General features: G+C 35.8%; 1 protein-coding gene across 1 annotated transcript in view; it reads left to right on the forward strand.

Moving 5' to 3' along the window:
* Positions 1-3562: 3562 nt before the first annotated feature.
* LOC147406980 (pre-mRNA-processing protein 40A-like) overlaps positions 3563-14021 on the forward strand; it is a 33410-nt gene continuing 22951 nt past the window's right edge. The window contains 18 exon segments of the mRNA XM_086435348.1: positions 3563-3776; positions 5614-5669; positions 5773-5838; positions 5955-6281; positions 6372-6569; positions 6698-6774; positions 6954-7023; positions 10184-10236; positions 10367-10424; positions 11030-11343; positions 11469-11541; positions 11850-11948; positions 12028-12096; positions 12174-12251; positions 12384-12429; positions 12432-12469; positions 12556-12590; positions 12737-12842. Of these exon segments, the coding sequence (XP_086291474.1) occupies positions 5637-5669; positions 5773-5838; positions 5955-6281; positions 6372-6569; positions 6698-6774; positions 6954-7023; positions 10184-10236; positions 10367-10424; positions 11030-11343; positions 11469-11541; positions 11850-11948; positions 12028-12096; positions 12174-12251; positions 12384-12429; positions 12432-12469; positions 12556-12590; positions 12737-12842 (1740 nt within the window). The 5' untranslated portion in view covers positions 3563-3776; positions 5614-5636.

A 14021-nucleotide genomic window follows, 5' to 3' on the forward strand; every position in this document is an offset into this window, starting at 1 on the left:
TTCATATAGTTTTTTGTCTTCTACATCCCTATGGCCTCGAATCATAGTTTTGGATGCCACTAGATGAGCTCAATAACCCTTTGTAAGATTCAAAACCTTACTAAGTCAGTAAGGGTAGACTTGTGATGGAAAGATAGAGAGACTAGGAGATTTGCTACTAAAGAGAAAACCAAGGACGTCAGATGGGGGAGTTTCACTGGGAAAGTGGAATCCTAGATATTTGGTGGGATTCCACCTTCGTTAAACTACTTAAGATTAAGTAGGCGCTATTCTTACTTAAGATTAAGAACGAGACAAACATCAAAATAGTTGAAATTGGCTGAGGCCTATCCCAAACCTGAAGAAGCCCAATCCTAAAGTGGCGAACTTCATCCTTAGTGGGCCTTTAGTGCCCAACTCTGAAGAAGCCCAATTCTAAAGTGTAGTCCAACCCTAACATCTTATTGGGCTTGCTTTAGCCTAGTCCTTATACGGGCCATAAGGACTCAGGCCGAGTTTCGGACTTCATAAAATTTTGTTATGATTTACGGTTGGTAGGGTGCAAGTTTTATACACATTTTCTGTTGGTTATGCTTATTCATAATCATTTTATAAAGATTCGTGTATCTATAATATTTATGTAAATGAGTTATTTTTGGTTCTCTTGTATATCTATGAGGTTGACATTGGGTTAATCATGGAAAAACACATGATCTAGATTGTTAAAAACCTGAAATCCAACAATCTAAGTTTACATATATCCTACAAATATATATCCTTATGATAAATCTTGACCATTGGATTTATTTTTTTAATGCTTTGGATCATGTGTCTTCCGAGTCATTTTCATGAGTCAAAAGATCCAAATCCACACACACACACACACACGCACAACACGTTTGGAGGCCCTAAAGAGAGCCACAAACATTTTTCAAAATAAGGGTTAGAAATTCCAGAATGCACTGATTTTTTGTGAGGACGATCTCTATGGTGAAGAGATCGTCCTCCCAAAAATCAGCTCATTCCAAAACTTCTTAAACTAGTTGATAAGTTGAAGAATTGTGGACTGTCTGATTTTTGTAAATCACTTTGATGAGGTTAGAAGTTTCGATCGTAGAGATCATACTCAACAAAATTCAGTCCATTCCACAACTTCTAACCTATACATTGAGAAAATGTTTGACACAATGTCTTGCCTGAATGTTTGTTGCTGAACGGGACCCATATATATACTATATATATATATATATATATATATATATAGTCAGGTTCAAAGGACAACCATTTCAATTTCTACACACCTATAGACAACGTGTTTTGTCTTATATGGGCAAAAATGTTTTGGAATGGACTGATTTTTTGTGAGGATGATCTCTGTGATGAGGGGATCATCCTGGCAAAAATCATCTCATTCCAAACTTGTAACACCCCATCAAAATTGATTTACAAAAATTGGACGGTCTATAATTTTTCAACAAAAATTGGACGGTCTAGAAGTTTCATAATGAGCTGATTTTTGGCAAGGATGATCTCCTCATCACAGAGATCATCCTCACAAAAAATCAGTCCATTCCAAACATTTTTGCCCATATAAGACAAAACACGTTGTCTATATGTGTGTAGAAATGGTTGTCCTTTGAACATGACCCTATATATATATATATATAGAGAGAGAGAGAGAGAGATGGTCATGTTTGACAACCAACATTGGGAGTCAAAATTTGTCCTACATGGATTAAAAGCTTCAGATTGTGCTGATTTTTTTCCTGTAGGGATGATCTCTATGGTGAGATGATCATCCTTACAAAAAATCGTCCCATTTTGAAATTTCTATCCCCAACAAAAGTGAGTTACAAGTTGAAGAATTGTAGACCATTATCTTTGCAATTTTTTTGTCGACCACTTTTGATAGGTTAGAAGTTTCATAGCGGCTGAATTTTTTTAAAGATTATCTCCTCACCATAGAGATTGTTTTCACAAAAAAATCAGCCCGATTTGAGACTTTTAACCCATATAATACAAAATTTGACTCCCATTGTTGTCTCCCTAATGTTGGCTACCGAACCTTATCCACACACGCACATAAATGTATATATAGGGTCAGGATCCCTTGCCTCTTAAGAATGACTCATGAAAAAAATACATGATCCCAATGCCTTCAAATGCAAAATTCAATGGTCTAGATTTATCATTGGGATAAGTTTCTTTGAGAATTGTGTTATCAAAATGCTCATAAATCTCAATCATTGAATTTTGTGTTTAAACGTTTGGGATCATGTATTTTTTTCATGAGTCATTCTTAGGAGTCAATGGATCTCAACCTATAAATATATGGGTCAGGTTCAACTGTCAAATTCGTAGCCAAAGTTTTGTCTTATACGGGCTAAAAGTTTCAGAATGATCTGATCATAGAGATCATCCTCATAAAAAATCAGTTCATTCTATAACTTCTAACCCCATCAAAAGTGTTTTATAAACCAAATGTAGATACTTACAATCCATAATTCTTCAACTTATAAATTAGGTTGGAAATTTCATAATTTGATGATTTTTTTGTGAGGATGATGTCCTCATCATAGAAATCATCCTCACAAAAATCAGCCTATTTTGAAACTTTTAGCCTATAAAAGACAAAACACTTCGACTAGGAATTTGGCAACTGAAAGCCACCATATATATATATATATATATATATAAATGATATTTCATTTAGATAATAAATTTTAAAATTTTAATTATTTTAATGAAAAAATATAAAATCCCAATGGACTCAATTGAGTTCTACAACTCGTCCAAGATTTTCAAATATTTCCCTAGTCATCATGTTTGTCAAATGAGATTACGAGACGCAATATAATTCTGTCTAATTAGTGGACCATATTGAAATTACTCAGGCAGGACATCTAGTCTAGGTTTCAAAGGAGAGTTGAGATCATGCATACTTTCACATTTGAGAAACATTTTCCTTAAGTAAGATTTTCACTCTTACGAAGGTTGTTTTTCACAAATGGATTGCCACATTAACAATCCAACATCACAAAAATCTAGATTTCATGAAAAAGCTTTGATAAAAAAAAAAAAAAAAACCAAAAACATTTATCTTGACTTTGATCCAAGATTTTGAGAAAGGACAACTGTCAAACTTCCACCTAATCACTAAATTTAAAATTAAAATTCAACCATGAAAATCTTTTATTTTTAAAGTTTATATAATCTTGTCCACTACAATGCTTAAGCATCAGATCATGTTTTTAGATGTCACAAAGTGAGCCCAAGATTTTTTTAGTATAGGTGAAATCCTCACTAACTTAGTAATGCTTGTCAGACCCATAACATTTACTATTCGATAAAGGTGTCTTTATCAAGACCACAAAAAGTTTGCATATTCTTACCCAAAATGTGCTCTATCACTCCCTAATTCATGGCACACTTATGGTCCCGCAGAACTCATGCGTCTTTGGCCCATCTATTACCCAAAATCAGTGTGATTGGTGTATTTACAATCATTTTATAATATATATCATTGGGACCAATGGATGCGTCCACGCAATTTTAGGGGTGACATCTTAAAACTATATTACGTGATGCATCCAATTCGTATCCATCTGTTTTAAGTCCAAGTCCAAAGTTATAAGAACAGTTGTTGTTCGTGGGAATCTAAGAGTGCAGGAAACCATATTAGGGTGTCCTCAAGACTCATAAGTGTTTCTCTGTCTCCGTATAGGGCTTGTTGCCTGTTGCAGAGAAATAGAGAACACTTTTACTCAGATCACCTCTATTTCGAATCCCTGAAACTGGTACCTTTTTGCCCCCTTTTAGTTTCTTATTTTTCATGTTTTTGTTCCGATTTTTTATTTTTTCATCTCAATTTATTCACGTCGAATTCATTATCTTCTTCTTTTAAAAAACCTTTATTCTGTTACAGTGAATGATTCTCCATTGATACTGTGACGAACTTTTTAGATTTCGGTTCATGATGTTACAATGCACTGATTAATGAGCTAGGGTTTATTGTTTGAGATGCGAAGTTAGGGCTTTTAGGAAGGTTAGAGCGAAGGTTTTAGTTTTTTCGGTCAGGAAGAACGGTTCCAGGTTAGGGCTTTTGAGCCATGCAGTTGAATTTTCTTTTAGAGTCAAGGCTAGGGTTTTGGATTGAGATTATGTCAGAATTTATGAAACGGTGTTATTGACAGAAGAAACTTGAGATAAACAGTAATTTTTTTTTTTTTATATGAATTTTTTTAGAATTTGTTGGATTTTCTTTGGTCGTTAGTTTTCAACTCTATTGTGTGGCAGCGGCACCATGGCATGTTAAAACAGGTTTCTGTGCGACTGATGAAAGCTGATCAAACTAGGGACTTTTTTTAGAGGACAATAATATAACCAGTTATATATTTCATTAGAATATTTCTCAATCAAGAAATAACAAGGTCATAGAAAAAGTTTAGTAGATGTTGAGTTCCAACAGTGTGAATACGGTAGAATAGGATTATTGTTGCTGAGCCGAAATGATTGTGAAAATAACTGGTATTGCAATATCTACTATTAAATCCGGATAAATGAATATTAAATGTATCATCATATATGAAAAAGCAGTCTGATTTCTTTATGCATACAATTATATAATTACACTTGGTTCCCATAGCCAATAGAAAAGTAATTGTTATTCGAACTATCAAACAAATATTATGAAAATACAAGTGTGTTATGTATTGGAAATCATTATGATTGTTTTGTATAAACAATTATATGTTTATACTTGGTTATGATAGCAATAGGGGGGTCAAAGGTTTTTTTTTTTTTTTATTTTTATTTTATCATGTGGGTGATTTTAGACAATACTTAACCATGGATAATCCTATTTCAGATGTTATTCCTTTGTCAATCTTTGCTCTTTAAGTAAAGAGGGTGGCAAGTTTGTGGATTGAATTCTCATGCATTGTAGTCTTGCCAGAGCAAGTTGGTCATTTTTTTTCTCTATATAATGGCTATTGAATGGGTTTGATAAAAAAAAAAAAAAGGGTTTGATCATGTTGCTCTGACTTCTATCCAAAGTTTGGATCTCATTCTGTTCAGATCACATAAGAGGATTTGAGATCTTGTTCCCTATGATCTGTTGGATTATTAGTAGTGAGACGAACCCGATGGGATAAATGGCAAGTAGCGCGAGGAAAGGGAGGTTATCATACATATTCTTTGTTTATGTAAAATAGGATAAGAGTATTTGAGATCTTTTCATCCCCCTCTCTATTTTTTGGCAGGTTAATTTGAGACCCCCTCCCCTCCCCTCCCCCATCTATGTTTTGACTGGTTACAAATTATACTCGTTGAGCTATGACCTTATCTAATATTTTACCGAGGGTTTTCACATTTTGGAGCATGTAGGAGTGATTATTCTAGGTTCTTGGTTTTCATTTTTTATCATAATCATATCTTGGTGATTAATATTTTCTACTTGAAAATTTTAAACCATACTTTCCATGCACTTATTATCCCCCCCCCCCCCCCCCCCCCCATTATGCTTTCTTTTCTTTACTCGTTGTCTTATACTAGTTGCGGCCAATATTTGGCTTCCCCCATGCATACCTTTATGATTATTGATAATTTGTTTGTTGATTTTGTACTTGTGTCTAGCTGAGGTTTCATTCTTTGTAGAAATGGCCAGTAACCCACAATCATCCGGGGCACAGGTAGCACAAATATTCCTCCTTGTTACGCGAACTCTTATTATGTATTTTGACTTTGGCTTTATTGCATGACTGATACATTTCTCTTTCTTGTTTTTTTAACTAGCCACTTAGGCCTCCTCTAGTTGGATCTGCAGGCCATCAAAATTTTGGTCCACCAATGTCTATGCAGGTAGATGCTTGTTTTCTTTCTCATTTTATTTTGTAAAACAAATTTTGATTCTTCATTCATGTTATTTCCATTAAAATTTTAAATGAAAATGATTTGTGGTTCAATATTTATTACAGTTCCGACCCGTTGCCCCACAACAACAAGCACAGCCCTTTATGCCATCTGCTTCCCAACAATTTCGGCCTCTTGGTCAAGGTATCTCTGTATCAAATGTTGGACTTCCTTCTGCTCAAAGTCAACAGCTCCAGTTTCCTCAACTGATGCAGCAGTTACCTCCTAGAACTGGCCAGCCAGGTCATGGTACACCTTCGTCACAATCAATTCCAATGCCTCATGTTCAACCAAACAGGCCTTCATCACAGCCTCAGCAAAATAATCAGCCTTTAAGTAATCATATGCCTGGTGTAGGTGGCTTGGGAATGCCTCTTTCTTCTTCATATACTGTAAGATTATGTAATAGTGTACTCGTAGTTGACTTGATTGTTTTGAGTTCGTGGATTTTTTTTAACACTCAATTTTTATTTATTTTGCAGTTCGCTCCATCTTCTTATGGTCAGTCACAAAATAACATTAATGCCTCATCCCAGTATCAACAAATATCTCAAATGCATGCTCCCACTATTCCTGCTAGTGGACAACATTGGTCGATGACTGGAAGCCAGAATGCACTTCCTGTCACACATGTGCAGCAGTCTGGCCAACAACCATCAGTTACGGCTGCCACTGTTCCTGTAAGTCTTTCTCTATTACTTCCTTTCATTTTTGCTTAGTGATTCTCTAGCCATGTGAAATAATGGTGCTGCTTTATAGTTGTTAACTGAGATTTCTTCCTTGCATTTTCTGTTTTTCGTGGTTCCAGGCCACAAATGTGCAACCTAACTCCAACACACAGTCTTCATCGGATTGGCAAGAGCACACATCTGCTGATGGGAGACGGTAAGTGATTTAATGAAAAACCAATTCTTGCAGGGCTTGAATTTTTAATTGATTTATAGTATTTGCACTATAAGAATGGTACGGTGATAATTATAACTGCTTTTTATGTTCTAATAGAGCCAATTTAGTAGAATTTTTGGTAGATAGTCTTAATATTCTTTAATATGTATTACTTTCAGATATTATTACAACAAGAAGACAAGACAATCTAGTTGGGAAAAGCCACTAGAATTGATGACGCCTATTGAGGTGAGTCATATCATTGGATGGTTGCTGGCTGTTTTTCATTTAATTGAACAAGTCATTTACCAGGTTTCATACTGTTTTTTTTATAATTGACATGTCATTTACCATGTTTTATGCTAAATAGCATTTTAATATCTAGAAATATTTTCCCTTCTGTGGATGTTGGCAATCGTGGTTCACTTAAATTGATCAGAATTGTTTTATTCAAATCCTCTGTTTCTTTGCATGTTCTTCCACTGGTTTGTAGATGCCATGGAAAGTCAGGAGAAAAAAAACAACTGCTCATTATGCTCACTTTTGAAGGCGGGGTTTCTCGTACTCACGACAGGCAATCATTGCTATTTTACCTTTTATTTCTCATTTAGGGAGATTTCCTATGAAATTGGTTGTTGGATACAATTTATTGTTGGATGAGATTAGCCAAGAAAAGGCTGCTGTTCTTGCTAGTAATGTTAAAGCTTTTGGCATGAGATGAAGCTTCTTATATTTTCAGTTGTCTGCATTCATGTTTGGTTTCATCTGCTACAGGCTAGATATACCGCCTTATGCTTTCTACTAGGGTTGCCAATTTCATGTTTGCTGACAATTCGATGATAAATATTAATTTTTAGGCCCGTAGGTTGTTGAATTAGCATCCACCCTATTACATTCAATAAGGTTGGTTCGAAAGCAAAGAGAAAATATATGATGATGTTTAACATGCTGACTGCATTTATGTGCCATATAAAGCAGACTGGATGCCTGTTTTTTTTATCGACAAGCTTTGTTGGATGTCTTTTTTTTATTCAATTATCATTTCCTTCTTATGTTTCTCAAATAACATGTCATTTGTAAGCGCTACTAACTTAATGGTACAAGGGCTATGGATATATGCTACTTGATGCATATTCTGGATGTCTTAACACCCCCCCACCCCCCTCTCCCCAATTATTTTTTTCTGTTTATACTTTATCAGTTGTGATGATTCATTTTACATGGATTGCCTCATGGTTCTCTTGTAGATAGGGAATTTCTTGGTCACTTACTTTTTCAGAGTAGAACTTGTGCTACTTACAAAAAAAGAGAGTAGAACTTGTGCGCTCTCATCAACATACTTCGTTATATAACATTTCATGTTATTTTCTGTGTCAATTTGTGATTCCATTCCTTTTCTGATGTTACAATGGAGGCACCCTTTGCATATGCAATTTTTCAATATGATATCTGTGTTCTAATTTTTACCAGTCACATTATTGAAGAATCTCTATGTTTTCCACCGTTAAGTACCTTATATTGCAATGTCATACCTTGATGCATCCGCATAGGATTCGTTTGATTCACATGAAAAGTATGGAAATGAGTACAAATTCCAGAAAATGTTATTTTACCCATGATTGGTTTGCTCCTAAATTTAGGCTAGTGAAATGCCTGCTTCCAAAGCTTTTTCAAGTCTCAGAAAGTGGGTCCATTCTTTGAGAAAATGTCATCACTTTCCTCTCCTGTTTCATTTTATGGGGTTAGTTTTCTCTTTTTATTGCACAAATTTTCTCGACCCCAAGATTAAAGATCTCTCTACAATGGCCACATACAACAGCCTGACCTCCAACAAAGGTACCTCTCTTATTCTCTATGTCCCTCCCTCGACCCCTTCTTTTTCCTCTGTGCCAGAACCTAAACCCTAATCCTCCTCTTCCTCTGTATTACTTCCCATTGCCAGAAATCCCCTTAATATAGCAACTGTCCTGTGAAGATTGCAGTTGGGTGGTGTTATTTAACTGGCAGTGTTGCAGGAAAATGAAGAGAGTTGATCAACCAATGCGCCTGCTGTGGCTTTTACAGCCAGGAAACTGCTGAAGGTGTTACATCTTGGTGGGGACATTGGTATACTTTGAGGGGCATCATATCTCCACCATTCTTTGTTGCAATCAGGGTTAGTGTAGATTGGGATAAATTTCCAATTTCCTTTGCTGCATGGTGTGTTTGGTTTTCCCAACACTCAACCAAACACTTGAGAAAACAGTTTTAAAATTTGTTTTTTTAGAAATAGTATAGGGTTTAGTTTTCAGGGGAAAGCATTCTCCTTGATGTGCTTTTCATATTGAAAAAAGCTTTTCGTTGAATAAGACAACCATAATTATGGTAGGGGTGCTGTTATTGTTTAGATTTAGTGCATAGTTGCATTATTGGCAATTGAAATTGGATTTTATAAGTGGAAGAGAAATTGATTTTTCTTAATCATACTTCTTTCTGTAGTACTCATGCCTTCGTACATCAATATGCTATGAATCAAAGAATGATTCAAAAGATGGATACATTACTGTCATGAATAATATTATTAACTGTATATGATAAAAGTAAATTAATTGCATGCATTTCTATGTTGAGAACCTTTTGTGATTTCCAGTGAATAAATTTTTACCCTTAGTTAATTTGAAATAGAAACTCTACTGATTAATTTAGCATTCTTATGCTCTATCTTTTCCATAACTAGCCAAAAAGAAAAGATAATCTTTTCTTGTCTCTTTTTATGATTCTGGGGACCATGGCATATACCATTTCCCCTGAACTTGCTTTGTCCATGGTGAGTTTTCCAGTTTCATTTGGTTCCTAATTTCTTTCAAATGCTGCATTTTGTCTTGTTGATTTTTTTTCCATTTGCTAATGGAGTCTGACACTCTTCTTAGCATGTACTCCTTTTATTACTTTATATATCAATCCTCTGATTCATTTGTGCTATTTCTTTTTTTGGTAAACGTTTTCCAGTTCAGTATTTTCTTTCTAATTATTAATCAAACCTGCATTTTGAGACAGGCATCTCTAAGATGTAAAGCTTGCGTTCACTGGAGAAGCAATGCACATCTTTTATGCAATTCTATGAAAATAATAAAACACTAAGGATGCCAGTTGGATCTAAGTGCAAACATCATAATATTGTTATACTTCATGATTGCTCTCTCTCTTGCTCTACTTACTGTTAGGATGTTATGTTTGTCTTCCTTTGGCATTTATAATCTGTTTAGTCCATGTAATCAGGTCCTCTGGTTGACTTTCAGTCCTATTGTGCATTATGACCTTCAATGGTCTGCAGTTAATATGCTTTTACCATCCCTTTTAGAACTAGAAGGTTTTATTGTGTATTTAAATGTTCACTTTTCCCTTAATTCAATCTCTATCAACATTACAGAGGGCAGATGCATCCACTGTATGGAAGGAATTTACAACCCAAGAAGGAAGAAAGTAAGTGAGCTTCTGATAACCAACAAGTTCTTTCTAACTCTTCACTGCAATTTCAACATGTGGTTGGGGGCACTCTTTTGGTTATTGGTTTATAAACAATCTCATTTTCAATCTGGGAATTTTTTTGCAGGTATTATTACAACAAGATCACAAAGCAATCTAAATGGACAATTCCTGATGAACTGAAGGTTTCTTTTTCTTGACTTGTACAACTAAAGTTGGTCAAGTATCTCAAATTTTCTGTAGGCTTCCATTTCAATGGTTGGGTCAACTCAAACTGAACCAAATCCGATGTCAAGCCTGAGTAGCTCGATCCTACCTGTAACTCAGGTTAGGTTTACTTGGGTTAAAAGGAGAATATTTAGAGCTCAATTTGTAAAGCTCAGCTTTCCAAATCCCCGTCCATTCCCTACTTTGTTCTATTTGTCCATAATCCTTATTTCTCAGTGGGGAGTGAGGAAGCAAATGACAGAAAGCACAAATTTCTCCTAACTCCTTTTTCTTTGTTCTTCTGTTTTGCCTTCTTCGGTGTGGAGGAGCAAAGGGAAGAGATCGAGAGAAATTGTATAGAGATATGGTCTAGGGATTCATATGTTCTAGGGGACTTTATCCCTCTATTTTGTTCGGTATAGGGCTTATATCTCCTCTTATTCCAAGTGTGTATAAAATCTCAGCCTGAGCCCAACCCATTGTATGGTAATTCTAGCCCAAGCGGAGGTTGTGCCTATCCTAGTTTGTACTTCTGCTATGTTGAGTTTTATATTTTCTAATCTTGGTTTGCAAATGTTTCCAGTTAGCTCGCGAGCAAGCAGAAAATATGACTAATCATGGAATTCAGTCAGAAACTGCATTGACTTCTCAATCTCCAGGTGTTGTCACTGTCTCTTCAGTTGAAACACCATCGGCTGCAACATCTGGAGTAGCGTCAAGCCCAGTTGCTGTGACACCTGTTGTTGCTATAGCGGATCCACCACCTGTGGTGGCCTTTGATTCTCAATCTATTCATTCCGAGTCTTCTGCTGTAACAATGAATGCTGTTGGAGGTCATTCTCCTGTTGCACCTGTTACTCCACTTCCTGCTTCTTCAGTCACTACCATTGCAACAACGTACGGACATCTTTTACTTCTTTTATTATTCGTATTCTTATTATTATTAGTTTTACAGATTTGAGTTATGAGGTGCTGTTATGTTCAATTATTTGATTGTTTCCTTCAAATCGTTGCATTTGTAGGAGTACTGGTGAGAATATACATACTGAAGACATTGCAAATTCTGTAGGTGGAGCATCTGTTCAGGATTTGGAGGTACTGCTAGTTTTCTTAGTCCGATTTAAACATACTTAGGCCTTAGAATATTGAAAACATTTACCAAAACAGTTGCATTTATAGTATGAGTAAATGTGTTCAATTTGATGGTTGAAATGCTATTCACAATGCTCTAAATGCTTGATGGTAAGAGATGCCCATGATATTGTATCTGATATTTCTTGAGTAGGACTGTTGGCGTTACAACATCTTGTTTCTCTGCTTTTCTTTTTCAGTTTGTACAACACTTAAGAATTGCTGATTTGACATGCATGCAATGACATGCTGATGTTATCTATCCATTGCAGGAAGCAAAAAAAGGCATGGCGGTTGCTGGAAAGACTAATGTTACCCCAATGGAGGAGAAAAAAGTTGATGATGAACCCTTGGTTTATGCTAATAAGCAGGTTCATACTTAGAATTTCCCCATACAATTGATTTATTGTTTTGTATTCTGCTAAATGACACGCACTTAATTTCTTTCAGGAAGCGAAAAATGCATTTAAAGCACTTCTGGAATCAGCAAATGTTGAGTCTGACTGCTCTTGGGAACAGGTAGCTTACTTATAGCTCCTTTATATTTCCAACTTCTAATTTAGTGCTTTACATTGACATTGAAAGGAAACTGTCAGGCCATGAGAGTAATAATAAATGACAAGCGATATGGTGCCCTGAAAACACTTGGAGAGCGCAAGCAAGCTTTTAACGAGGTAAGCCTTCACAAGGATGGGCATTGTTGTGAAACTCTGTACACATTTTGGTTGTTTAGTAACTTTGGTTCTTGTTTTTGTTCTTCTTCATCATTATCACTGTTATTAATCTTATTCTTATTATATTATTAGTACTTGGGGCAAAGGAAAAAGCATGATGCTGAGGAGAGGCGCATTAAGCAAAAAGGGCACGGGAGGAATTTACAAAAATGTTAGAGGCAAGTTATATAAACTTCCCTAAAATCTGTTTTATTATGTGCCGTGGAACTAATGGTTATTTTGATTGAATTTTTTTTATCATCAGGAGTCCAGAGAGCTCACATCATCCACCAGATGGAGGTTCATGTTTTTCCCTATGTAGCATTGAAATTTGATTTTTCTTTAATTTTAGTTTGTGCCTTCTCTGAATTATATTACCTATAACATGGTAAACAACATTTGTTGGTATTTTATGTGCTAATCAAAACTTTTGCATTGTTGTTCAGTAAAGCTATAACAATGTTTGAGGATGATGAGCGATACAAGGCTGTTGAGCGCCCTAGGGATCGGCAGGATCTTTTTGAAAACTATTTGATAGAACTTCAGAAGAAGGTAAAAAACTTGAATTATCACATTGCCAGATTCAGATCTATGGTACTCCCCGAAACACCATCATCCAAAATTGCCCCACTATTTGGCCTACATTCCCATGTAAACTTCAAGTCGAAGACATATACACTATCAGATATTAATTCCTTTCAACCAGGGGTTCTTACACATAAAATGACCTTGCCTCATGTGCAAGAAGCAAGCACAACGTTATGCTATTTGACCTAAGTAGCTAGCCCCCTTTTCTTTTATATGACCCATGCCACCATTATTGTCTATTTAGGGCAATATCCTTTGTTCTGTACGCCTTGAATTATTTATCTATACTTCAGTTTGTGTTACTTTTGGCCTTCCCCTTCTCTTATCCTTTGAACCCAAACCTGTGGACTCACCTGTACTTGATCTACATTTGTTTCCCTGTGGACTTCGAATCATACACATACATGTTTTTAGATATTTTAATTCCTAGGGCACCAAAAAAAAACACCCACTGTTGTAGAGGGGCTGTTGCAGGGCTGTAAAGCTCCCAACAGCACTCCCATTGCTGCCGCAGGGCTGTAAAGTTCCTAGTAGGGGCCAACAGCACTTCCAGTTGCTGTCGCACACCCCAAAAACAGCAACTGCTGTTATTATCCAAAAAAAAAGTTAAGTTGAAGGAACAAACCCTAACATAGGGTAGAAACACAGTGCAGAAAGGTTATTGCAGCATGTGATAAAAGAAAAAAAAAAGATTAAAAACCCCCGAAGGGGAGAAGATCGAATGAGGCTGCTCTAGGTTAGAAGGAGAGGAACCAAGGAGGAGAGGAGGGGGGGGGGGTGAATTCCTTGTCTCTTATACTAAGAAGAATTTGAGAAGACATAAACTCAAGTCTCAACCTGAGACCTTGGCAGGAATTTATAATAATAAAAAGAGTAAAAAGACAAAACTGCCCTTACATATACAAAATAAATAAAAGAGCTATTACTAGAAAACAACTAGAACTAAAATAACAACTTAGATTATTTCCAATAGTGATGAGAGGAATTATTTCCTTTTAAATAAAAGGCACTTACACGCAACCAATCTACATGATCTTTAAGAAAAAAACACAAAATTCTGCAAACTAGGGATGGACTATCTTTCATTTTAAGTGTTCTTGAGATTTGAGAACTTATGTGGTACGTGCAGACTATATCTCTTGA

Source organism: Akebia trifoliata, chromosome 3 (genome assembly GCF_017979445.1).
Source record: "Akebia trifoliata isolate Shusen 1 chromosome 3, ASM1797944v1, whole genome shotgun sequence".
Lineage (NCBI taxonomy): Eukaryota > Viridiplantae > Streptophyta > Magnoliopsida > Ranunculales > Lardizabalaceae > Akebia > Akebia trifoliata.